The sequence below is a fragment of the Pongo pygmaeus genome, chromosome 9 (genome assembly GCF_028885625.2).
Source record: "Pongo pygmaeus isolate AG05252 chromosome 9, NHGRI_mPonPyg2-v2.0_pri, whole genome shotgun sequence".
Lineage (NCBI taxonomy): Eukaryota > Metazoa > Chordata > Mammalia > Primates > Hominidae > Pongo > Pongo pygmaeus.
The window spans coordinates 13,478,113-13,505,610 of NC_072382.2; the positions used below are offsets into that span (position 1 = coordinate 13,478,113).

Sequence of the window (27,498 nt, forward strand, 5' to 3'; positions counted from 1 at the left end):
GGAAACCTAGTTTCAGCTTCTGTTCACGTCTGAACAGCAAGTCCTGGCAAGTCACATGATTCAAGCTCAAAGTCTAGAAGAAGAGAGTACACTCCACCCACCAGGGGCCATGGTTGATGGGTAAAATGCTAAACATTGCTACAAGGTAATGAAGAATTGGGATCAAGAACTCAAACTTTCACAGAAGGGAAGGGCCCAGGGCTGGGCAACCCAGCCTGTGGCCAGATATCACGGTGGGAACTCTCCAGAAGCCAAGAGTGGCCCTGAGCTCCTTCCAGTTTTGGAAACTCCTGGGTTTTTTTTTTTTTTTTTTTTTTTTTGGAATCTCACTCTGTTGCCCAGGTTGGAGTGCGATGGCACAATCTCTGCTCACCGCAACCTCCTCCTCCCAGGTTCAAGGGATTCTCCTGCCTCAGCTTCCCGAGTAGCTGGGACTACAGGCGCGCACCACCACGCCCGGCTAATTTTTGTATTTTTAGTAGAGACGGGGTTTCACTGTGTTAGCCAGGATGGTCTCGATCTCCTGACGTCGTGATCCACCCGCCTCGGCCTCCCAAAGTGCTGGGATTACAAGCGTGAGCCACGGCGCTTGGCCGCCCCTGGTTTTTTAAAAAAATCAAGACATGCTAATACGGCTTATGATGATTGTGGCATATTTTAGATGTTTACATTTAACAAATTAATGCTTTTAGCACACACACAAATTGCCAAGCAATATAATTACGCTATTCACAAGAAAATTATAGGATTTATTAGAATTATTAATTGTCGGTACACTTCGGGCAGTGTGCCGCAGGTGTGAAGCTTCCCAATGAATGTTGTCATCAGTTGTCATCAGTCGGGCCAGGTTCCCTGTCACTGAGCAGGTGACCTCCTTTGGAGACGATGCCCAAGGTCTAACCCTGAGGCACTCACTGCGCATTAGAAATACCTGGGAAGGGCCAGGAGCGGTGGTTTGGCTCATAGTCCCAGCACTTTGGGGGGCCGAGACGGGCAGATCACCTGAGGTCAGGAGTTTGAGACCAGCCCGGCTAACATGGTGAAACCCCGTCTCTACTAAAAATACAAAAATTAGCCAGGCGTGGTGGCAGGCACCTGTAATTCCAGCTACTCAGGAGGTAGAGGCATGATAATCGCTTGAACCAAGGAGGTGGAGGTTGCAGTGGACTGAGATCACGCCACTGCACTCCAGCCTGGGCGATAGAGCAAGACTGTGTCTCAAAAAAAAAAAAAAAAAAGAGAAATACTTGGGAAGTTTTTAAAAATGCTGAGGCCTGGGCTTCACCCACAAAGTTTCTGATTTGATAGGGCCAGGGTGGTGCCTAGGCATCAATATTTTTTCAAAAACTTCCTGTGAATTCTGATGAGCAGTTAGGGTTAAGAATTAATGGAGTCCAGGCATGGTGGCTCACGCCTGTAATCCCAGCACTTTGGGAGGCCCAGGCAGGCAGATCACAAGGTCAGAAGATCGAGACCATCCTGGCTAACACGGTAAAACCTCGTCTCTACTAAAAACACAAAAAATTACCCAGGGGTGGTGGCATGTGCCTGTAGTCCCAGCTACTAGGGAGGCTGAGGCAGGAGAATCGCTTGAACCCGGGAGGCGGAGGTTGCAGTGAGCCGAGATCGCACCACCGCACTCCAGCCTGGGTGACAGAGCGAGACTCCGTCTAAAATAAAAAAAAGAATTATTGGATTATGGGATGGGCAGGTCTAAGCCAATTTGGGCTAATGAGATGAGATGTAAAGGGAGGCTTACTTGGGGCTTTTGGGAAGGCATCTTCTTCATTCTGGAAAGCAAGCCCTGGGAAGCTGAGTCTCTCTCCCGCTGGACGGAAATAGGAAGCATTCTGTCCGGCTGCTCCTGGGGGCCATCTTGCAGCCATGAGGGAAGCCTGTGTGAAAAAGAAAGTCAGAGAAACAGTCAGAGCTTTGATCCCACCATACCTGAGGCTTAACTAACCGGCAGTTGTGTGAGCCAATAGAATCTCCTCTTGCTTAAGCCAGTTTGGGTCTTGTTTCTGTTGCTTGCTCCTGCACGTGTCTAATCACGAAAGCACTTGTGAGGATTGAGTGAGACGTTGTGTATGGAGTGCTCCGCATAGGGCCTGGCACTTGTGAGTGCTCCATAAATGTTAGCTGCCACTTGTCACCCCCACAGAGGGAGTGCACAGAGCAAAGGGAGTGCCCTGGCACAGGTAGTCCGAGGCATGCTGCGTTGCAGAACCTAGACCCATGGCTTAGGTTCTTGGTACATTTATTTTTTTAGCGGGTACTTGATAAATTTCTGCCCAATGGGATGGATGCTTCATGCTTTCATTTCCCTTTGCTCAGTGCACTGATCTCTGCCAGATGCAAAGAGGAAGTAATCTGATGATCTGATTATAATAATATGGTCCCTTGTACCAGCAATGGTGAAGCTTAAACCACAGGGGCAGATTTGTGTAAGAGGCTTACCACCCAAAGGGTGAAACAACCAGGCAGGCGGGGGAGCAGTTAATTAAACGAAGGCTTACTAAGTGCCTACTTTGTGCTGGACATTGTATTAAGGCAGCTGAGGAAGCTCCAGGGTCTTTGCCCCCAGTAGAAAGCTTGAGGAGTCTTTGAGGAGGGGAGAAGCACCCTGTCCCTTACCCTGTCATCTTCTATATACCTCGGCTAATATAATGGAGGTCAATGCCCCCAGAGAAGGTCCGAGGCTTCACCCCTGAGCTGAAGCACTGAACAGACAGACTGACAGACGTAGCCGAGGTGTTGCAGGAACACACAGAGCTCACTGCTGTCCACCAAACCTTCTCCTCTTCCAAGGCCTCCCCATGCCTCTGTGATGTGGGGAACAGGGAAGGAACGCTACTCTTCCACGTGCAGTGCTTTTTAAAAGAATGATGATTTTTGCACCAAGCAATATAGTCCCATGGTCCAAACATCAAAACAGGATAAAAAAGCAGGGACTGGGCCAGGCGTGGTGTCTCATGCCTGTTATCCCAGCACTTTGGGAGGCCAAGGCGGGTGGGTCACGCGGTCAGGAGATCGAGACCATCCTGGCTAACATGGTGAAACCCCGTATCTACTAAAATACAAAAAAAAAAAAAAAAAAAATTAGCAAGGCATTGTGGCACATGCCTGTAGTCCCAGCTACTCTGGAGGCTGAGGCAGGGGAATTGCTTGAACCCAGGAGGCAGAGGTTGCAGTGAGCTGAGGCCGAGATCGCGCCAGTTCACTCCAGCCTGGTGACAGAGTGAGACTCCGTCTCAAAAAAAAAAAAAAAAATGCAGAGACTGAGAAGTCTTGTTTCCATCCCATCCTGTTCGCTTGTCTCCCGTCTCTAAGATGACCCCTTTTTCCGTTCCTTGGATGTCCCTCTCTCAGAGCTGCTGCTGCTGCTGCGGTCTGCTCTGCACTAGTTGTTAAATATTTTGATTATCACCCTGCCTTCCCGCGTCTCTGAGACAAAGAACAAGGAGATGCAAAAATAGATTTTTTCCTTGCCTCCTGCCATGGGCTGGATGTTTGTGTCTCCTCTGTCCCCCACATGCCTATGTTCCTACCCCCCAAATTCCTATGGTGTAATCTCCACCCTCAATGTGATGGTATTGGGAGGAGGGGACTCTGGGAGGTAAGTGGGTCCTGAGAGTGTAGCTCTCATGAATGGGATCAGTGTCCTTATAAAAGGGACCCCAGAGAGCTCTCTGGTCCTCTTCCTGCCATGTGAGGACACAGTGGCAAGTTGGCAGTCTGCAACCCAGAAGGGGCCCTCACCAGACCCAACCATGCTGGCACCTGGTCTTGAACTTCCAGCTTCCAGAACTTTGAGAACTACATTTCTATAGTTTCCAAGCCACCCAGTTGATAGTATTCTGTTATAACATCTAAAACTGATTAAGATAACGCCTTTCTTTCTCACACAGAAGTAGTAACATTATAAACACTCTGTTCTGTATCTGGCCTTTTTAATTAAACTATCCCGGGGTCCTTCCCTCTCAGTATAAGAAGCTCGTTTGTTCTTTTTTGTTATTGTTGTTGAATAGTATTCCTTCCATACTTTGTTTAATCAGACCCTGGTAAAATGCACACTTATATTGTTTCCAATCTTTTTTTTTTTTGAGACAAGTTCTCGCTCTGACACCCACGCAGGCTAGAGCAGTGGCACAATCATGGCTTGCTGCAACCTCGACCTCCCAGGCTCAAGCAATCCTCCTACCTCAGCCTCCCGAGTAGCTGGGACAACAGGCTTGCACCACCATGGCTGGCTAATTTCTTTTTGTTTTTCATAGAGACGGGGTCTCACTGTGTTTCCCAGGTTGGTCTCGAACTCCTGGGCTCAAGCAATCATTCTGCCTCAGCCTCCCAATGAGCCTGCACCCGGCTCCAATCTTTTTTTTTTTTTTTTTTGAGACGGTGTTTCACTCTTGTTGCCCAGGCTGCAGTGCAGTGGCACGATCTCGGCTCACTGCAATCTCCGCCTCCCAGGTTCAAGTGATTCTCCTGCCTCAGCCTCCCGAGTAGCTGGGATTACAGGGGCACACCACCAGGCCCAGCTAATTTTTGTATATTTAGTAGAGACGGGGTTTTACCATGTTGGCCAGGCTGGTCTCGAACTCCTCACTTTAGGTGATCCACCCGACTCAACCTCCCCAAGTGCTGGGATTACAGGTGTGAGCCGCTGTGCCCGGCCTCCAATCTTTTGCTATTAGAAGCCACGCTGCCGTGAATAACCTGGTACATCATCCTTGCCAGGCTCTACCTATAAGAATAAAATGTAGACTCAGGACTGCTGACTCAGAGGGCAAATACATTTACAACTTTGATAAATATTGCAGAATTGCCCTCCGTAGGGAATATAACACATTGAATCCCCACCGGCAACATACGAAGGTTTATTTTTTTTTAAGGGAATCAAATAAAATACTTTTCTTATTGAAAACAAAAACACAGTCCTCATGGAGGACTGGGAAATACAATCACAGAGCAGAAAGTAAAAATTACTCAGAATCAGAATGTGCGGAGACCTCCCGGATTTGCAATCTGGCATATTTCCCTCAAGTCTTGATTCATGCCCTGCATACTGTTCCAGAACCCGATTTATTCACTCCACCAATATTTTGTGAGCAGCGTTGTCTCATGTCAGTAAATATTTTTTATTATACCTTCAGAGGCAGGACAGAACAGAGATATTAATTAAGCAAATGGACCCTGGTTCAAATCTCGGCTCTATTGCTGTCTATCTGTGCAATGTTGGGCAAATTATATAAGTATTCCCAGCTTCGACTTCCTCTTTGTGAAATGAGGATCATAAAAGCACTTACCTGTAGAATTATTGTGAGAGTTGAATGCATCAGAACTCATGAAATGCGCAAACAGGGCTTGGCACAGTAAACACTATAAATAATCCCAGCACTTTTGGAGGCCCAGGCAGGTGGATCACCTGCGGTCAGGAGTTTGAGATCAGCCTGGCCAACGTGGTGAAACCCCATCTGTACTAAAAATACAAAAATTTGCCAGGTGTGGTGGTGGGCGCCTCTAATCTCATCTACTCTGGAGGCTGAGGCAGGAGAATCACTTGAACCCGAGAGGCAGATATTGCAGTGAGCCAAGATCGCGCCATTGCACTCCAGCCTGGGCAACAAGAGCAAAACTCCATATAAACACACACACACACACACACACACACACACACACGATAAATGTTAGTCGATGCTGCATCATTTTTGACTGCCTGGTAGTCCCTTGGATGGACACGCCATAGTTTGTTGGATGAATTCCTTGTTGTTAGACATTTAGGTTATTTCTGTGTTTTCGGCAATACTTCGATGATGCAGCTTGGTGGATATAACTTTATCCAGATCTCTGGTTTACCTTTGCTGAGGGAGGTGAGGGGACAAGTGTGGCCCGTCCCTCATGGCTGCTCAGGGTCTACCTTGATGTGCTCCTTTGGAACTCCCTGGAGTTGGTTTCCACATCCCTTCTCCTCTGGATTTTCCTTCCTGCAGGCTCAAGAGGCAGGGTCTGGGCTTTCTGATGCCTCTCTCAGCCCTACTACCTGTGTTAACTCGGTCGCTTCTCTTGTCTAAGAAAATGCCAGAGTCTTAAAGCCATCTATCTACCAATGAATAGATTTTAAACATGTGGTCCAGCCATACGATGGAATATTATTCGGTAGTAAACAGGAATGAAGTCCTGATGCATACTATGACATGGATGAAGTTTGACAATATCATGCCAAGTGGAAGAATACAAAAGAGCAAAAATGAAACACAAAAAGGCCAGATATTGTATGATTCCATTTATATGAAATGCCCACAATAGGCGAATCCGGAGAGATAGAAAGTAGGTTAGGGTTGCCAAGGGCTAGGGGGAAGGGAAATGGGAAGCTCATCACTACAGGGTTGCTTTTTTATTTCTCTTTTTACTTCTTCTTCTTTTTTTTTTTTTTTTTGTTTGAGATGGAATCTCACTCTGTCACCCAGGCTAGAGTGCAGTGGCGCGATCTCGGCTCACTGCAACCTCCATCTCCCGGGTTCAAGAGATTCTCCTGCCTCAGCCTCCTGAGTAGCTGGGATTACAGGTGCATGCCACCAGGCCTGGCTAATTGTTTTGTATTTTTAGTAGAGATGGGGTTTCTCCATGTTAGCCAGGATGGTCTCAATCTCCTGACCTTGTGATCCACCTGCCTCAGTCTCCCAAAGTGCTGAGATAACAGGCGTGAGCCACCGCGCCCGGCCACTACAGGGTTTCTTTATGGGGGGATGGAATGTTCTGGAATCTGATGGTAATGGTTGTACAACCTTGTGAATATGCTAACCCCCCACTGAATTATTTACTTCCAAGGAGTCAATTTTATCTAATAAAAGGCAACTGAGTAGACCTAGCACTGGGGGGACATGAGGAGCCACCACTGGTTTGTCACCTAGCAGAATAAAGTTTAATCTCTGTACCATGGCCTGCGAGTCCCTTTGCAAACCTTGCTGCTCATTAGAACCACCTGGGAAGCTTAAAAAAATCCCAGTGTCCAGGATGCACCCAGACCAAGTAAACTTAATGAATCCAATGGGCATCCAGGGCTGGGAACTAGCCCCCACATGGTCTTAAAACAACAACAACAAAACAAATAAAACTAAACTAAATATCTGACCTGAATGGGGAGGACCCCACGGCCCAGAGAGATGAGAGCATTTGCTTAGTAAGTCATGGGCTGCCCCACTGTTACTGGAAAGGGATCCTGATCCAGACCCCAAGAGAGGCTTTTTGGGCCTCACGCAAGAAAGGATTCGGGGTGAGTCCATACAGTAAAGTAAAGGCAAGTTTATTAAGAAAGTAAACGAATAAAGAATGGTTACTCCATAGGCAGAGCGGTCCTGAGGGCTGCTGGTTGGCTATTTTTTTGGGTTATTTCTTGCTTATATGCTAAACAAGGGGTGAGTTATTCATGAGTTTTCCCAGAAAGGGGTGGGCAATTCCTGGAACTGAGGGTTCCTCCCACTTTTAGACCATATCGGGTAACTTCCTAATGTTGCCATGGCATTTGTAAACTGTGATGGCGCTGGTGGGAGCATCTTTTAGTATGCTAATGCATTATAATTAGCATATAGTGAGCAGTGAGGATGACCAGAGGTCACTTTCGTCGCCATCTTGGTTTTGGTGGGATTTAGCTGGTTTCTTTACTGCCTCTTGTTTTATCAGCAAGGTCTTTGTGACCTGTACTGTGTGCTGACCTAGCTCATCCTGTGACTAAGAATGCCTCACCTCCTGGGAATGAAGCCCAGTGGGTCTCAGCCTCATTTTACCCAGCCTCTATTCAAGATGGAGTTGCTCTGGTTCAAACACTTCTGACACTGCTAGGCAGACTCATTGCTTTGTGCACCAAAGCTTGGGCTCTGGAGCCATGTGGGCCTGGGTTCAAATTCCGAATCTACCACTTTAGCCTAATCGCCTAAACCTCTCTGGGCATCAGCTTCCTCATCCAGGCTAATAGTACCTGCTCCTCAGGGATCAGATGAGGTACTACATGCAAAGGGCTTCTCCTAGTGTCTGGCACATCCTGAGCCTTGTTTTAAGCATTTTATTAGCAATTTCTACTGCTTGGAGGGGAGCAAGGGAGCATGACTCTGACCCAATTTACCTGCCCCCACCGCCTTTTTGAGAGAGGGCCTCACTCTGTCACCCGGGCTGGAGTTCAGTGAAGGGATCCTAGCTCACTGTAGCCTCAGAACTCCTGAGCTCAGGCAATTCTCCCGCCTCAGCCTCCTACAGGTGGGTGCCACCACACCCAGCTAATTTTTTAATTTTAATTTTTTGTAGAGATGGGGGTCTCACTATGTTGCCCAGGCTGGTCTTGAACTCCTGGGATCAATCTGTCCTCCTACCTTGACCTCCCAAAGTGCTGGGATTGCAGGTATAAGCCACTGCACTTGGCTTCAATTTACCTGTCCTTTTATACGTTTAATAATCATAAGAATTTTTGAGCTCTTGACTATTCCAGGTACTTTACAGGGTACCACTCCCATAAGGCCAATATGGGGAGCAAGGCATGGGAAAATGGGTGTCTTGCTCTAGGTCCCCTGATTGAACCCTGAGTTCTCTTCTATATGGATGTATACAGCAGTGGGAGGTAGGAATAGGGTGGCCCAGCCTCTGTAACTCTCCCGGTGGTAGATTCTCTGGGATGGGAATCACCTCCTTTCTTTGTCCATAACACCGAGCATAAATCCTGGCACCTTAAAAGGAGCTCAAGCAGCTGGGTGTGGTGGCTCACGCCTGTAATCCAGCACTTTGGGAGGCCGAGGCGGGTGGATCACTTGAGGCCAAGAGTTTGAGACCAGCCTGGCCAGCATGGCAAAAACCTGTCTCTACTAAAAATACAAAAATTAGCCGGGCATGGAGGCGCACATCTGTAATCCCAGCTACTCAGGAGGCTGAGGCAGGAGAATCGCTTGAACTCTGGAGGCGGAGGTTGCGGTGAGCTGAGATTGTGCCACTGCACTCCAGCCTGGGTGAGAGTGAGATCCTGTCTCAAAAAATAAAAATAAAATAAAAAGGAGCTCAAGCAATGTTTGCAGAGCTCTCCCAGGGCTGTAGAGCAGCCCCACTGCTGGCGAGAGGTCACACGCTGAGAGCTGCAGTCCTCCGTGTGGCCACGAGGGGTCTCCACGCTCCACCGAATGGCTGGAGGGTCTCTCCTAAGGCTACGCGCCAGGCCATGGCTAACTCGGAGCCCCTGGACACTGGGCACGAGGGTGACAGGGTGGGACGCCAGGCCCTGGCCTCCCAGGGTGCCATCCTTCCTCCCTCCTGTCTTCCCCTGGGGTCAGGTTAGAGATCACCATGAGGTCCTGCCTCAGGCTGTTACGGCCTGTCAGGGGCTGGGGGCCTGCTTTACGCGGGCTGAATGCCTACTGTGTGTTCTTTCTGCCTGCTCTGAGGCTGTCGTGGCCTGTCAGAGGCAGGGGCTTCACGCTGGTTGAACACATACTGTGTACTCCTTCTGCCTGCTCTGAGGCTGTTGTGGCCTCTAAGAGGCTGGGGGTGTGCTTCACGCTGGTTGAACACCTACTATGTGCTCTTTCTGCCTGCTCCTTTTTTTTTGAGAAGGAGTCTGGCTCAGTCACCCAGGCTGGAGTGCAGTGGCACGATCTCGGCTCACTGCAAGCTCTGCCTCCTGGGTTCACACCATTCTTCTGCCTCAGCCTCCCGAGCAGCTGGGACTACAGGTGCCCGCCACCACACCTAGCTAATTTTTGTATTTTTAGTAGAGACAGGGGTTTCACAGTGCTAGCCAGGATGGTCTCGATCTCCTGACCTCGTGATCCGCCCGCCTCGGCCTCCCAAAGTGCTGGGATTACAGGCGTGAGCTACTGCGCCCGGCGCCTGCTCCTTTTCTTTAAACCCCACTGTCACAACCGTGGAAGCAGATGTTGTTTTATTTTCTTTTTCTTTTCTTTCTTTCTTCCTTTCTTTTTTTTTTTTTTTTAAAAGAAGTAAGCCTTTATTTCCTTGTTTTGCAAATAAAACTGGCTAAGTTGGTTGCTTTTTGGTGATTAGTCAAAGAGACCAAATCCCATATCCTCGTCTGACTCCTCGCTCCGACTCCTTCTTGGCTTCAACCTTAGCTAGGGCTGCAGCCACAAAGGCAGATGGATCAGCCAAGAAGGCCTTGACCTTTTCAGCAAGCAGGAAGGTGTCATCAGTCTCCACAGACAAGGCCAGGACTCCTTTGTACCCGTTGATGATAGAATGGGGCACTGATGCAACAGTTGGGTAGTGGATCTGCAGACAGACACTGGCAACACTGTGGACACCTTCCAGGAATCGAGAATACAGAGTTTCCTCTGTGATGTCAAGCACTTCAGGGTTGTAGATGCTGCCATTGTCGAACACCTGCTGGATGACCAGCCCAGAGGAGAAGGGGGAGATGTTGAGCATGGTCAGCAGCGTGGCTTCGCTGGCTCCCACTTTGTCTCCCGTCTTGATCAGCTGCACATCACTCAGGATTTCAATGGCGCCCCTGGAGATTTTAGTGGTGATACCTAAAGCCTGGAAAAAGGAGGTCTTCTCGGGCCCCAGACCAGTATTCTGGGCTGGCACAGTGACTTCACATGCAGTAATGGCACCAGCACAGGTGGCAGCTGGCACCTTATTGGCCAGCAGCATGTCCCTGATCTCAGTGAGGTCCTCCTTGGTGAACACAAAGCCCACGTTCCCCCGGATACGAGGCAGCAGTTTCTCCAGAGCTGGGCTGTTTTCCAGGTGCCCTCGGATGGCGTTGCGCATCATGGTGTTCTTGCCCATCAGCACCACGGCCTTCCCGCAGAGGGACATGTGGATCTGCTGCAACTGCTTGGAGCCCACATTGTCTGCTCCCACAATGAAACATTTCAGATAATCATCCAATAGTTGGATGATCTTAAGGAAGTAGTTGGGTTTCCAGGTCACCCTGTCTTCCCTGGGCATCACGGCGTTGCATCAGGGATTGCCACACAGGTTTAAAGACGATGTCACTTCCACGAGGACGCCTGGCAAGAGGCAGGCATTGTTTTCTACACTGCCTGAAGAGTGAAGAGATGTGAGGTTGGTGGGGTTGGGAATCCAACTCAATTCTGCCTCGTTTCAAAGCCTGTGTTCCTTTGGTGTGTCTCTACCTCTCCTGGCACCCCCAGGGCATCTCAGGCCTGGCTTCTGGGCAAGCCGACTGGGCCTGAACTTCACATACCCAGTTGCTCACACAATCACACCCACACACACTGACACACACATGGGCCCCACACCCCATCCACACCTGGAACCTCAGAGCTCAGCAGGGATTTGATACTCAGTCCTTCAAACCAGCTTCTCATCGAGGGGGTGGGTGGGGAGGAGTTATAAGAGCAATTGCTGTAATCCAATCGTCTCAGCTTTTCTTGTTTTCTTCTCTCTGAATACACTTTGCATTAAGGGTTTGTCTTCTTGGTTCCCATGAGAACGCTGTGCTTTTTCTTAAATGAAGGTTCGTTGATCGTTTTTTCCTGTTATTACAAAAGCAATTTGTGCCACTGCAAAAAAACACAGAGAAGCCAAGAGAACAAAAACTCCTCCCTCCCTCCTCCAGGGACAGCCCAGGCTGACAGGTGTGGCACTGTCCTCCCCACACCCCTCCTCCCCAGCACACCCTCCTCCTGCCATGGAGCCCTGGCGTCCTCATTAGGCCTAAGCTGCTGCTTCTAGATGGGGCTCCCAGGCTGGGAGTCAGAGGCTGGGTCTTTGTCCTGCCCCATCACTGGGTCCCACATGTCCTTGGCAGGTCCTCACCATTTTGGGGTGGGAAGGAGATGATCTCAAAGGGTCTTTTGCCCTCACACTCAAGGATCCTGTTCTCTTATTCCAGACAGATGAATCTGGAGCTGGGCCAAGCAGCAGCTATTAGGAGTTCCTAGGTAACAAGGGGTTCTCCTAGAATAATCTGGAGACCAGGGGAGGCATGGAACCCAAAGCCTCACTCATCGCCAGCAGTGAGCAGACAGGCAACCCTCCCAAGGACAGACAGCTGAGCCCATTATAAAGATTCTGGTGTCCTGTGTCCCAGTCCCAGCCAGCTTCATGGTTGTGCAGCCTTTGCAGCTGCAGAGGGCCCTACACTCCAAAGGGCTAGAGCTTGATTTAATGCTCTGCTGTCGACACCCTGAAATTCTTCATGATGTATGAGCAAGGGCCCCACATGTTCATTTTGCACTGGGCTCTGCAAAGTATGTAGCTGTCCCTGTTCCTAATAATAATAATACCTGTTACTGACATACAGCTTGCTGTATAGCCAGCACTGCATATTTTTCCTATATACTGTATAATTCACCTGTCCCTCACAGGAGCCAGGTGTAAATTGGCTTTCTTAGATTTGGCCAGCCCATGTGATAATGTGAACTGGGTGCTAGGCACTTTAGATATGTGACGCTCTGAAGGCTCTCAGCAGTACAAGAAGCCATTTTAAGCCAGGCGCTGTGGCTCACGCTTGTAATCCCAGCACTTTGGGAGGCTGAGGCAGGTGGATCACCTGAGGTCAGGAATTTGAGACCAGCCCTGGCCAACATGGGGAAACCCTGTCTCTACTAAAAATACAAAAATTAGCTGGGCGTGGTGGCGGGGACCTGTAATCCCAGCTCCTCGGGAGGCTGAGGCAGGAGAATCGCTTGAACCCAGGAGGCGGAGGTTGCAGTGAGCCGAGATTGTGCCACTGCACTATAGCCTGGGCAACAGAGCAAGACTCCGTCTCAAAAAAAAAAATTATAGATGGGGCACATTATAGAAGAGGCATGAAGTCTGGGGAGGTTAAGTAACTCGCCTGTAGTTGCAGAGCTAGTGAGGAGCCCACAGAACCTCCCCTCCCTGCCCGGCTGGCCAAGGGCCACCCCAGGAGCTCTGCAGCCCTCATCCTGCCCTAGCCACCATCCCAGCTGTGGTGGACACCTGGCAGGGCCTAGGGGGGTGAGAAGCTCCACCCACACTGTCAGTTCCCATTTCCACCACCTCCTGATCCACCAGCAGTTTCTGCACTTCACCACCTCCTGTGCCCAGGTGTGCAGTCGGCTTCCTACATGGGGCACGGAGCCGTGGGGCCAAGAGGTGTCAGTCTCCGTTTCCCCGCACTGCGCTGAGCTCCCAAGCATTCTTTTTTTTTGAGATGGAGTCTCGCTCTGTCACCCAGGCCGGAGTGTGGTGGCGCAATCTTCGGCTCACTGCCACCTCTGCCTCCTGGGTTCAAGTGATTCTCCTGCCTCAGCCTCCCAAGTAGCTGGGACTACAGGCACGTGCCACCACGCCTGGCTAATTTTTGTATTTTTAGTAGAGATGGGGTTTCACTATATTGGCCAGGCGGGTCTCGAACCCCTAACCTCGTGATCTGCCTGCCTCAGCCTCCCAAAGTTTTGGGATTACAGGCGAGAGCCACCGTGCCTGGCCTGCTCCTGAGAATTCTATGTTACAGGTGTGGCTCCAGGAACTCTGGTTCATCAAAGCTGGTTTCACTTATTTATTTATTGAGACAGGGTCTCACTCTGTCGCCCAGTGCAGTAGCACCATCACGGTTCACTGCAGCCTCAACCACCCAGACTCAGGCCGTCCTCCCACCTCAGCCTCCCAAGTAGCTGGGACCACAGGTACACATCAGTACGCCTGGCTAATTTTTGCATTTTTTGTAGAGACGAGGTCTTGCTATGTTGCCCATACTGGTCTTGAACTCCTAGACTCAAAGGATCCTCCTGCCTCAGCCTCCCACAGGGCGGGGATTACTCAGCCCCCAATGCTGGTTATTGCTGAGGTAGCCCAGACAAAGAGAGTTGATGCCAGAGTGAGCCCAGGCAGCTGGAATTGGAGTGGACAGAACAGCACTAGGAGACCCTCACACACCCAGGCTGACTTGCTCAGCATCTCTGTCTCAGCTTCCAAATCTGTAACATGGGGTAAAGCAGGGTTCCCCAAACTTTTTGGCACCAGGGACCTGTATAAGGAGTGCATAAAGCCAGGAGCGGTGGCTCACACCTGTAATCCTAGCACTTTGGGAGGCCGAGGTGGGTGGATCACCTAAGGTCAGGAGTTTGAGACCAGCCTGACCAACATAGAGAAATCCCATCTCTACTAAAAAAATAAAATACAAAATTAGCCAGACATGGTAGCGAGTGCCTGTAATCCCAGTTTCTCAGGAGGCTGAGGCAGGAGAATTGCTTGAACCCAGGAAGCAGAGGTTGTGGTGAGCCGAGATCGCGTCATTGCACTCCAGCCTGGGCAACAAGAGTGAAACTCCGTCTCAAAAAAAAAAAAAGTGCATAATCTAGATCCCTCACATGCGCAGTTCACAGTAGGGTTCGTGCCCCTATGAGAATCCAATGCTGCTGCTGATCTAACAGGAGGCGGCACTCAGGCAGTAATGAGAGTGATGGGGAGCGGCTGTAAATACAGATGAAGCTTCTCTCATTTGCCCTCTGCTCACCCCATGCTGTGTGGCCCAGGTCCTAACAGGCCACAGACCAGTACCAGTCCGCAACCTGGGAGCTGGGGACCCCTGGGATAAAGAAACCAGTCCAGCAGTTAAGAATTTGAGGTTTGGGAATGCAACATCCTGAGTTCAAGTCCCAGGCCCAGCACTTAACAGCCGTATGACCTTGGGCAGGTTGCAAAACTGCACTTCAGTGTTCTCCATAAAAACACAGCAAAAATGGAGGCATTCTAGTTAAGAACTCAGGCCCGGCAGACCGACAAGAGTTCAAATCCCACCTTGAGCACTTATTAATTATGGTAGCTTGTAACAAGTTATTTCACTTTTCTGAGCCTTGGTTTCCTTGTCTGCCAAGTGCAGATAATCCCTGCAGCATCCTCATGGGGTTTTGTGAGGACCAAATGGCCTGGTGCCTGCGGAGTCCTGTTCTCAGTCCCTGGCACTTAGTAAGTGCCCAATAAGCCGTTACGACAAGTGCAAACGGATGGGATTGCTGGGACATCACGAGAGCAGGTGCCCTGCCGGAAGGGTCTGTGTCAGGACAAGCCGTCGAATAAGAAAGCCAAGCACAGGGCCATCTTCCCATAGCCAGGTGGCCCTGGGAATTGGTGGCTGAGGCCTGGGAGGGCTGCTTGTTGAGTGAGGTCCAGGGACTAAGCCACCAAGAGGCCGTTGACAGGTCCGTGGGGACATCTTCATTTAATGGGAACTGAGGCAGTAGGATGAGAGAGACAAAACCAGGCTCACATCAGCCTGGGTCGCCTCCCAGCCTCTCAGCTACCTCTCCTGCCCAGCTCTGAAATCAGGCCTCCCTCCCCCAACTCCCGTCAGTTGCCACTCTGTAAACCCTGAAGCTGCGCTCCCACGCTGCACTGCACCACGCACATGAATTCCCCGAGGAACTTCTTAATGCGCTGATTCGGATTCAACCGTGGGGGTGGCCCGAGACCCTGCATTTCTAATCAGCTCCAAGGAATGCAAGGCCACGCTTTGAGTAGCAGCATCTAAAACATGATATAAATATAGGTCATGAAAATTAATAATAATGTGGGGTGTGGAGTTACTACTGGATCTGACTAGCAGACTTTGAGAGAGAGCCTGTCTAGGAGAAAATTCTCCCCAGAGGTCAAAAGGAACCCCCACCCCAGGTTCTGGGGGTGCTAGAATCTGATTTTGCTCCTAATAGCAAAGAGACAGGCAGAGGGTACCTTTCAGCTTGAGCCACTCGGACGGCGGTTCCCAAACTGCAGACCACACACCAACTGCATCAGAAGTACTTGGGGATTCATTTTTTGTTTTTTGTTTGTTTGTTTGTTTTTTGAGATGGAGTCTTGGTCTGTCGCCCAGGCTGGAGTGCAGTGGCACGATCTTGGCTCACTGGAACCTCTGAGCCCTGCTAATTTTTGTATTTTTAGTAGAGACGGGGTTTAACTATGTTGGCCAGGCTGGTCTTGAACTCCTAACCTCAAGTGATCCGCCTGCCTCGGCCTCCCAAAGTGCTGGGATTACAGGCGTGAGCCACTGTGATGACTGAATTTTTTAAAAATACAGATTCTGAGTCACGAAAAGACAGATCCTGTATGACTCCCTTATATGAAGTATCTAAAGCAGTCAAGTCCATAGAAACAGAAGTAGAACGCTGGTTGCCAGGGTCTGGCTGGGAGGGAGAATGGAAAATTGTTGTTTAATGGGTATAGAGTTCCAGATATACAAGATGAAAAACTTCTGGATGTCTGCTTTACAATGGTGTGAATATACTTAACAATACCGAACTATCCACTTAAAGATGGCTGAGATGATAAATTTTATATTATATGTTCTTTTTTTACCATAATGATAGACAGAGTCTTGCTCTGTCGCCCAGGCTGGAGTCCAGTGACCCAGTGGCTCTCAACTCGCTGCAGCTTCCACCTCCCAGGTTCAAGCCTCAGCCTCCTGAGTAGCTGGGATTACAGGCGTGCGCCAGCACACCTGGCTAATTTTTGTATTTTTGGTAGAGACAGGGTTTCACCATTTTGGCCAGGCTGGTCTCAAACTCTGGGCCTCAGGTGATCCACCCACCTCTGTCTCCCAAAGTGCTGGATTATAGGCGTGAGCCACCCCGCCCAGCCTCATAATGATAATTAAAAAAAAAAACAACAGATCCTGGGCCAGGCGCGGTGGCTCATGCCTGTGATCCCAGCACTTTGGGAGTCCGAAGCAGGTGAATCACCAGGTCAGGAGTTCAAGACCAACCTGGCCAACATGGTGAAATCCCATCTCTACAAAAAATACAAAAAATTAGCTGGGCATAGTGGCAGATAACTGTAATCCCAGCTACTCGGGAGGCTGAGGCAGGAGAATCACTTGAACCCAGGAGGCAGAGGTTGCAGTGAGCCAAGATCATGCCACTGCACTCCAGCCTGGGGGACAGAGTGAGACTCCATCTAAAACAAAACAAAACAAAACTAAACAATACAAGAAAACAGATTCTGGCTCTAGCCCCTGAGATCCCATTTAAGTGCATCTTGAGTAGACCCCAGAAACCTATTTTTTAAAAATCTGCTCAGGGAATTTGGGTGCACAGCCAGGTTTGGGGACCACTGGCCAGGGGGAAGCTTTCCCCCAAATATCTCTGGAATCTTTCCACCTCTCCCACCTCCACCTCCGTCTCCACGGCTGAGACTCCATTCTGGACAATGACAGAAGCCTCCTGCGCCCTCTCCCTGCCTCCGTCCTCTCCCTGCCTCCGTCTGCCACGCGGCTGCCCCAGTGATCTTTCAAAGCACAAATTCGATCCTGTTGCGCAGCTCCTTTAAAACTGTTCCATGGCCTCCCGTTGCCCTCGGTACAAAATAGAAAAAAAGCACAACCTTCTCAGCAGAGTCGAGTCAGGGATTCAGCTGTGCGCACAGAGTATTACAGCAGGAAGCCTTTGGAGCCACAGAGGTCTGTGCAAGGGCCCCGGGAGCACCGGAGAACACAGATGAATTCTGCCAGGAGGAGAGAGGTGGTGGGAAGCCTTCCCAGAGAAAGAGGCGTTGAGCTGGGCCTTGCAAGTGAGCTGGTGTTTGTCAAGAGAGTGGGGTGAAGGCAAAAGGCGGTGGCGGCAGGGGGATTCCAGGCAAGGGGGATAGCATCTGCAAAGCCAAGGAGGTGTTGGGGGCTATGTCCCCCTCAGTGCAGGCAGGGGCTAGGTGAGCTGGGAGAAGAGGGAAAGGTGAGGGTGGGAAGAGGCAGTGAGGGAAGAGCAGAGAGACCGTGAAAGTCCAGTTCAGCTGGGAAGTAGGGAGGGGATGAGCTTCTCCATCGCCTCCCAGAGCCATCCCGCCCAGGGGCAGGTTACCAGCTTCAGGCCCTTGTCCTCACTCCCCACCCCCCGCCCCGCCCCCCACTGCTTGGTGGGGGCCTTGGGCAAGGCCATCTGGTCGGGAAGGGGGACATGTTCCTTCTCTGCTCCCCCAGGGGCCCTATGGCTCCCACTAATTGTTCACAGTTCATACCCTTGGCTCTCCGCCCCCCTTCCCCTGGGTCTGCCTGGGCGCTTCTCCTTTCCCCTCACCCGTGTGTGTGTGTGTGTGTGTGTGTGTGTGTGTGTGTGTGTGTGTTGTTGTTGTGTGAGTCCTGGAGGTCGTGTGGTCACTCAGTCTCTGTCTTTGTCTGTCTAAAAGCTGGTATGACACAGCGTGCATGTGTTTATGAACACGTCCCTCCCGCCCGAGGGTTCCTAGCCTCAGGGTCAAGTCCCCCTGGGCCTTTCAAGGCTGTAAGAGGTGATTCTAGGGGCTACAGCAATAGAGACCCACCCAGAGGGAGCAGGAGAGCTCCAGCCCACAATTCCAGGGGCCCCACGGCCAGCCACCTCCAGAGGAACACACGGCCTACGTGAAAACAGAGCCCACAGCACAGCCACAGCACCTGGTGCGGCTGAATTCCTCTCCTGCCCCGCTCAATGCCCAGCACCAGCCTTGCACTGCTGTAGAGGAACTCAGAAGCTGCATGCGTTTCAGAAAGGGCCCCTTCGCCACAGTTAGAGAGCAAATAAATGGGTCCTCTGGGGTTGGGCTGGGGCTGGGATTCCCTTTGTAGCCCCCTTCCCCACTGTGGAGGCCCCTTTCCTCCACACACCCTCACCCCTGCAATTCCTCACCTGGAGCAGAAACAAGGTTTTACCCAGGCCATGGGGCCTGGCCATGCAGGTCAGCCCTGGGTCCTGGTGGAGGACCCAAAGTCTCCCTGCTGAGGACCAACGTCCGGTGGCCCCAGCTGGGGTGACATCACACAAGGGGCTGACACAAGGCTTCTGTCTTCCAGGAAGGAGATGGGAACAGAGATCTCCCTGCAAAGGCTGGAAAAGAAATCTCATCCCAGAATTGTTGGCAGAAGGTTAATTGGATGCATTTGTAAGCTTGTTCCTGGGACAGGCATGTTAATAGCACTAAAACATCTGAAAACTTCCAGAGCCACATGGAGGAGTTAATAGGCCTGGGGAGTCCGCGGTCACATTGAGGCACCTCCCAGGAGTGGAAAGAGCAGTGGACCAGGAGTCTGAGAGCCTGAACCCCTGGCTCCTCACCACAGCTCTCTGTGGTCCCCAGGCAAGCCCTGGCCTCTCTAGACCTAGAAAACATTAGTGTGGAAGGTGGGTCGCCTGGGTCGCCCGGGTCGCCCGAACGAAGCCTCACTGTGGTCTTGTGTGGTGATGTTATCATTATTTCTGTTTTGTGGAAGAGGAAACTGAGATTCCTCAAATGAGGTGGAATTTGCCACTGCTGGTGCTGGGGTCAGTACTGGAGCCTGACTGCAGGCCAAGGGCTGAAATCACAGGGCTGGACCAAGGGCCAGCCAGAGTAGACGTTCACCTGGTGTCCACTGGGAGGCGCCCTAGACTGCTTCTCCTAGTTGGCACCAGCGCCTGAATCCCTCAGCTAGAGTGGCTTCCCCTGGGTGATCTCTGGACAAGGTGGGACTGGGGGCTGCCAGCTCCTGGGGCAAGGTCAGGAGGCTTCCTGGTCCTCCCTCCCCATCCTAGCCACACCTATGAAGGAGCCTCCTGCCTTCATCTTCCAAGGACAAGGCAGGGAAGAGTGAGGTTTCAAACCCATGAGGTTTCAAACCTTCCCTCCTCAGGCCCCTGGGGAGCCCATGTATCAGATTGGAGTCAGCTACAAATGTCAGAGGCTCAGAGAGGGTTAGACACTTGCCCCAGGTCACACAGTCAGGTCCGTCTGATTCTGAACACCTAAACTTGGTCCTGATTCAGGCGAGGCTCACGGCAGATGTGGTGGGATTCCGCCAGTCACATGGCCCACAGCAGGCAAGAAGGTGCTGGTCAGCTGGGCCTGCAAGTCCCACTGGTGGCAAAAGGGCTGAGTCTCGTAAAGGGGGTTCCTACAGTCACTTAAGGGTCCAGGGCTGGGTGCAGGTAGTCAGGGCCGGGCGTGGGAGCTCGTGAAAGTGCAGGAGGAGGCATTCAGCCAGCGGATGTCCTTGGCGTCAGGGTCGGTGTCTGTATCTGAAAGTGGGCGTGTAAGTGGGGGATGGGTGGAGGCAGAGGGCTGCGGCTCAGGCCCAAGACCCCAGGTCATGCTCGCTCAGAATTCAAGTTTGTCAGCTTGTTAGAAGAATGAGGATGGTGACAGCCAGGGATCTGGGGAGGAGAGAGGCCTTTGGAGATGGGAGTTGGGGAGGCTGTGACTGGGGGATGTTGAGCAATGGCTTGAGGAGGTCGAAGGATCCAGCTTCCTGAGTATTCCGAGTTGGTCTGGAGCTGACGGGGAGTGGCTGGGCTGGGTGAGGGGAGGTGACAGTGACATTGAGTATGGGGACACAGGGCTCTTCTCTCCCTGCTGGGCTTTCTGGAGGGTGGAGGACAACAGGAGGGAAGCCGAGTGTCCCAGGACAGAGCTTTGCAAAGTTACAGCCAGTTCCTGCCCTCTATACCCAACTCTTGCAACTGTGACTCTCTCTTAGAGCAAGCCTGACCCTACTGAGACCCCTACCAACATAGAGACCACCTAACCCAACCCGTTACTCAGGTCACCTCACCACAGCAGAGGCAGAAGCAGGCCCAGGGCTGGAGAGAAGCCCATCCCCAGGCCCCAGGGCTCACAGCAATGCCAAGGAGACAAGCAGCCACCAGGTGCACCCGATTAAGGCTGTCCAGGTAGGGGGCTCCATCTCCCCGTAGACAGAGGTAGCCAAGGGGACTATAGGGCTAGAGGAGGCATCCTGGAAAATCCCAGCCCTTCCCCAGCAGGTCACAGAACCGGCTCTCCCAGCTGAAGCCCTTCCCTCCCAGCAACGTGTCCAGGGGCACCTGACTTGAACTATAAATAGAGGATGACGGAAGGCTCCGGAAGCCCAAGGGAGAGCAGGAGAAAGGGATTCTGATTCTCCCCCAGCAAGGCCCTGCAAGGCTGCACTGACAGAGCAACACCTCAGCACTGGGTCTTCGAGGTTGGATAGGAGTGCCCCTGGCATCGGAGGTCCGGGAGGGCCATTCAGGCAGAAGGAACAGTCTGGGGAGGCAAGGAATAGAGCAGGCAGGTGGCTCTGAGAGGCTGGACATAGGCTGCAAGGGGCTGTGGCAGTTCCTGAGACCCAGTGGCCAAGGGCCCTGAATGTCAGGCTAAGGGCTTTGTTCTGGAGACTCGAGTCTTGGTCTTAGGGCAGTTCTGGTTTTGTGGTGAGGAGTTAAGAGTAACACACAAGGCCGGGTGCAGTGGCTCACGCCTGTAATCCCAGCACTTTGGGAGGTTGAGGCAGGTGGTCACTGAGGTCAGGAGTTCAAGACCAGCCTGGCTAACATGGTGAAACCCTGTCTCTACTAAAAATACAAAAATTAGCTGGGTGTGGTGGTGCACGCCTCTAATCCCAGCTACTCAGGAGGCTGAGGCAAAAGAATCGCTTGAACCTGGGAGGCAGAGGTTGCAGTGAGCTGAGATTGTGCCACTGAACTCCAGCCTGGGCAACAGAGCAAGATCCCTTCTCAAAAAAAAAAAAAAAGTGACACACAAGAACATGTAACATACAAGAACAAGGTCACCTGGAGCAGAGTACCAGAAAGTACATGGCCATCTTTCCCCGTGGAATGGAGGAATACCATGGTGTGCCAGAGACTGCTAACTATTCCCCAACATCTGTTCTGTCTTCTTTGCCACTGAACCCCTGATTTTTGCTGGGCAAACAACCCCCTGACATACAAGCTACATTTCCCAGCCTCCCTTACAGCCAGGTATGGCCATGTGTATAAGTTATAAGAAGAAGTGCCACTCAGAGGCAGGAGGTTGCACCCTGTTAACTCTTCTCCCTTTCTGCTGGAAAGGAATATGCATGTAATTGCTCGAGCAGGAGCAGCTATCTTGGATCATGAGGTAGAAGCCCCATGTTAAGGATGACTAAGCCACAAGAAGGAAGTGATCTGGGTTTCTGATGTTTGTGGAGCTGCCACACCAGCCCTGGACCAGAACCTCCAAATATTGTTTACTCGAAAGAAAAATAAACTTCTATATTATAGTTTACCACACAGTTTCTTAAGTTTTCCTTCAGATGCACATAACCTAAGCACATACAGGAAAGGAATTAACCTCGAAAGAAGAACCTCAGAAGAATTTTATACATCTTTTTTTTTTTTTTGAGATGGAGTCTCGCTCTGTCGCCCAGGCTGGAGTACAGTGGCACGATCTCGGCTCTCTCCAACCTCTGCCTCCTGGGTTCAACTGATTCTCCTGCCTCAGCCTCCTGAGCAGCTGGGACTACAGGCACCCATCACCACGCCCAGCTAATTTTTTGTATTTTTAGTAGAGACGGGGTTTCACTGTGTTAGCCAGGCTGGTCTCAATTTCCTGACCTCATGATCCACCCGCCTCAGCCTCCCAAAGTGCTGGGATTACAGGCGTGAGCCACCGCGCCCGGCTCAGGTCAAGCAACTTTGATAATGGTAGTGGCTGAGCTGATAGGTGCTTGCTTGGTGCTGCATGCTTTACATGTATTATCTCATTTAAATGTCAGTCACCTTACTTGAGAGGTCTCCATTTTTCAGATGAGGAAGCATGTCCAGAGAAGTCTGGTGACTTCCCCAAGGTCACACAGTTGGCATGTGTCAGAGAGTGTGGCTGTCAGATTCTCAAGCTCATGCCCCTAACATTCTGGACACTTTGACTGACCCTCCGTCTCAGGCTTCCCCATCATTAAAAAGGGCAGGGGGTGGACAGGTGACATTCTGCTCCATCACAGCTCGCAGCCCAGCTGCCTGCTGCAGCAGGAAGGGTCCCTGCTGGAGCCCAGTGCCTTCACCCGGCCTTTCAGCAACTTCCCTGAGGCCTCCACCCCCAGGATGGTGAGAAGTTGTGCCTGGGGGCTCTTTTCCTGCCTTTGAGAGGGTGAGGCCTTGGGGAGGGAGGAGCTGGGTCCCCAGTGCCCAGGTCTGCTGGCTAAATTTAGGTGCTGGGGCATAGAAGGAACAAGGGTAATTAAGGGGTGTGGTGTCACTTTCCAGCTGCCTCTCACGTCCCCTGAGAAGTCACACACCATTTGGGAAGGAGCAAGGAGGCGTGGGTGATAGAGGGGAGGAGAGGGGAGGAATGATGGACAGTTGGAGCCGGAGGTGGGGGAAACCTACAACTCCTCCACAGACCTGATGGCTGCCTGAATCACAGCGAGACAATTTTCAGCCAAACACCCCAAGGGCTTTCTTCAATTAACACCATTCGTAAATGGAAAGTCTGTCCTGAAAGTAGTGACCCTGTCATTGGAAATGCTCTGCCCAAAAGGAAATCTAGCAAGCATTGATCAGGCACAAGATGCAACAGGATTTACACGTATGTTCTCAGTAAGCCCTTGCAACAACGCTATAAGGAAGGTGTTATCATTCCCATTTTACAGAGGAGGAAACTGAAGAGTTAGCTTCCTAGGTTGCACAGCTGAGACTTGTGGGAGCCAGGATCTGAACCAGGCAGGCTGGCTCCGGAGCCCCTGTGCTTAGCTGCAGGGTACAGCTAACTCTGGCCTACCGCAACATGGTCAGCTATCACCCTGCGATCAGAGAAGGATTATAAAGAAGGTTTAAAGAAGGCTTTGCTGAAGAGATGAGAAGAGAAGTCATTGTAGGTGGCAGACGCTGCTTCTACAAAGACTAAAAGGTAATTCTGCCCGCCCCAAAGTGCACAGTCTGATGTCAAAGCAAGCACAAGGCTACTGTGTTGGAGTCTTCACAATTGTTGCTTTATCCCTCTATCAAAACGAGACCCGAAGCCTGAGCATGGTGGCTTATGCCTGTAATCCCAGCACTTTGGGAGGCTGGGGCGGGTGGATCACTTGAGGTCAGGAGTTTGAGACCAGCCAACATGGTAAAACCCCATCTCTACTAAAAATACAAAAATTAAGGCAAGGCGCGATGGCCCACGCCTGTAATCCCGATACTTTCGGAGGCTGAGGTGGGTGAATCACCGAGGTCAGGAGTTCGAGACCAGCCTGGCCAACATGGTGAAACCTCATCTCTACTAAAAATACAAAAATTAGCTGGGCATGATGGTGTGTACCTGTAGTCCCAGCTACTCGGGAGGCTGAGGCAGGAGAATTGTTTGAATTCCGGATGCGGAGTTTGCAGTGAGTCGAGATGGCGCCACTGCTCTCCAGCCTGGGTGATAGAACAAGACTCCGTCTCCAAAAACCAACAAACAAACAAAAAACAAAAATCATCAGGTCATGGTGGCAGGCATCTCTGATACTAGCTACTCAGGAGGCTGAGGTAGGACAATCACTTGAACCCTGGAGGTGGGGGTTGCAGTGAGCCAAGATTGTGCCACTGCACTCCAGCCTGGCCAACAGATACCCTGTCTCAAAAAAAAAAAAAAAAAGAAAAGAAAGAAAACACCCAGACCTGAATCACCCCATTAAAAATGGGCAAAGGGTTTGAATAGGCATTTCTCCAAAGCAGATATACAAATGGCCCGTAAGCACACAAGAGATGCTCAGCATCGTTAGTCATGGGGGAAATGCAAATCAACATCACAATGAGATACCCCTTCCCACCACTAGGATGGGCTACAATAAAAAAGAAAGACAATAACAAGTGCTGGAAAGGTTGTGAAGAAATTGGAACCCTTGTGCACTGTGCTGGGAATGCACAGCAGTGCAGTAGAAAACAATTTGGCAGTTCCTCAAAAAGTTAAACATGGGCCGGGTGCGGTGGCTCATGCCTGTAATCCCAGCACTTTGGGAGGCCGAGGTGGGCGGATCACGAGGTCAGGAGATCGAGACCATCTGGTTAACACAGTGAAACCCCGTCTGTACTAAAAATACAAAAAATTAGCCAGGCGTGGTGGTGGGCACCTGTAGTCCCAGCTACTCGGGAGGCTGAGGCAGGAGAATGGCATGAACCCGGGAGGCGGAGCTTGCAGTGAGCCTACATTGCGCCACTGCACTCCAGCCTGGGCGAGAGAGCGAGACTCTGTCTCAAAAAAAAAAAAAAAAAAAAAGTTACACATGAATTACCACATGATCCAGCAATTCCACTCTTAGGTATATACCTAAGATATGTGAAAACATAAGCCCACAAAAAACTGTGCTCCTATGAATCTGAATGTTCATAGGCTGGATCTCGGCTCACTGTAACCTCTGCCTCCTGGGTTCAAGAGATTCTCCTGCTTCAGCCTCCTGAGTAGCTGAGACTACAGGCGCACGCCACCACATCTGGCTAAGTTTTGTATTTTTAGTAGACACAGGTTTCACCATGTTGGTCAGGCTGGTCTCCAACTCCTGACCTCAGGTGATCCACCCGCCTCAACCTCCCAAAGTGCTGGGATTACAGGCATGAGCCACTGCCCCCGGCAAAATGGAAACAAGTTAAATGTCCCTCAACTGATGGATATATCCATACAGTGCAATATTATTTGGCAATAAAAAGGAATGAAGTACTAATACATGCTACAAGATGAACGAACCTTAAAAGCCTTATTCTAAGTGAAAGAAGCCAGACACATTTGATATAATTCCATTGATATGAAATGTCCAGAATCAACAAATTCATAGGAACAGAAAGGAAATGAGTAATTTTCAGGGCTTGGGTGTGGGAGGGAATGGGGAGTGACTGCTATTGGGTGCAGGGTTTCTTTTGGGGGTGATGTAAATGTTCTGAAATAGATACTAGTGATGAATGCACGACTTTGTGAATATGTTAAAAACCACTGAAGCGTATACTTCAGAAGGGGGAGCTAAGGCTCCCATAAATTACATGTGAATTATATGTACATATGTATCAATAAAGCTGTTATTAAAAAAACTCCCAGACCTGTCTCTAATATTTGCAAGAGCACAAATGAAGACCCACATACCATATGCCTAAATATTTCAAAATCAAGCGAACAAGCTGTTAAATAAAATATGTTCTCTTCTCTTACCTTGACAAATATACATTCATAGTGCCACAATTGAAAAGCATGTGTAAAGCTCCGGTTTTTATATGCTTGAAAGCTGGTGTGTTTGGGTATTCTGTTGAAGGGCCGGCTGTGTTTAGACAAGTGATCAAATAAAGACATACATAATTCACAAATTCTTATCGTTTTAGTCCATAAAAATGTTCAGGCCTTTATTTCACCAAAATTGCTAATTTGTATTTTAGTGACAGTACCCATCCAAAAAGATTACAGAAATAAAATATAGTTTTTGTCCAAAAGGAAAATTATAGTAAAGGTAAAATTTTAAATGTTCTTTAAAAAGGTATTTTTTTCTAAAATATCCAAAATTATTTATTGAAATTAAAAGGCAAAATACAAATTATAATGAGTGTAACTGTTTTTTGAGAGAGAGTCTTGCTCTGACACCGAGGCTGGAGTGCAATGGTGTGGTCTTCGCTCACTGCAACCTCCACCTCCCAGGCTCAAGCAATTCTCATGCCTCAGCCTCCCAAGTAGCTGGGATTACAGGCGCATGCCACCGTGCCCAGATAATTTTTGTATTTTTTGCAAAGACAGGGTTTCACCATGTTAGCCAGGCTGGTCTTGAACTCCTGGCCTCGAGTTATTTGCCCCCCTCAGCCTCCCAAAGTGCTGGGATTACAGGTGTGAGCCACTGCACCCAGCCTAGTGTAACATTTTAAATCATCATTTTAAATTAAATCTGGGGCTGGGCATGGTGGCTCACACCTATAATCCCAGTGCTTTGGGATGCCAAGGTGGGAGGTTTTCTTGAGGTCAGGCGTTCCAGACTGCTTGGGCCACATAGCAAGACCTTATCTCCACAAAAAGTTTAAAAATTAGGCAGACATGGTGTCGTACACCTGTGATCCCAGCTACTCAGGAGGCTGAGGTGGGAGAATCACTTAAGCCCAAGAATTCAAGGCTGCAGCGACCCATGATCGTGCCACTACACTCTAGCCTGGGCTACAGAGTGAGACCTTGTCCCGAAAAAATAATAATAATAATAATTTTAAAAATATATTAAATCTGAATTTTTATTAGTCTTCTGAAATTGTAATAACATTTTATTAAACATTTTTAGAAAAATGACATATTAGCAATTCCAGTGTTTAACACTATATTAGTTCATTTTCACACTGCTAATAAAGAAATACCCAAGATTGGGCAATTTATGAAAGAAAGAGGTTTATTGGACTTACAGTTCCACGTGGCTGGGGAGGCCTCACAATCATGGCAGAAGGTGAAAGACACATCTCACATGGCGGTAAGACAAGAGAAGAGAGAGAGAATGAGAGCAAGTGAAATGAGTTTCCCCTTATGAAACCATCAGATCTCGTGAGACTTACTCATTACCACGAGAACAGTATGGGAGAAACCATCCACATGATTCAATTCTCTCCCACCAGGTTCCTCCCACAACACGTGGGAATTATGGGAATACAATTCAAGATGAGATTTGGGTAGGAACACAGCCAAACCACATCAAACACCCATCTAGTTGGTACTGTAAATAATCAGTATCACACTTCATGCATGTTATATCTAAATTTATATATACAAATATATGAGTAAATGAACGGTTTAAAGATTGCAAAAGGTTCCTCAGCTGCTGTAGGCATCATTGTGGATATTGCATTAATCCAC

At 50.0% G+C, this 27,498-nt stretch overlaps 1 protein-coding gene and 1 long non-coding RNA gene across 2 annotated transcripts; both read right to left on the reverse strand.

The window, feature by feature from the left end:
* Positions 1-786: 786 nt before the first annotated feature.
* Positions 787-27,113, reverse strand: LOC129008875 (uncharacterized). Its single transcript, XR_008492592.1, has 3 exons — positions 27,054-27,113; positions 1,760-1,895; positions 787-931 (listed from the first exon to the last, which is right to left on the reverse strand). It is a non-coding gene; the product is annotated as an uncharacterized LOC129008875 (long non-coding RNA).
* On the reverse strand, positions 9,962-11,218 carry LOC129008874 (large ribosomal subunit protein uL10-like). The gene has a single exon (XM_054441330.2). The coding sequence runs from the start codon at positions 10,945-10,947 to the stop codon at positions 10,039-10,041; it is 909 nt and encodes a 302-aa protein (XP_054297305.1). The 5' UTR covers positions 10,948-11,218; the 3' UTR covers positions 9,962-10,038.
* Positions 27,114-27,498: the final 385 nt, after the last annotated feature.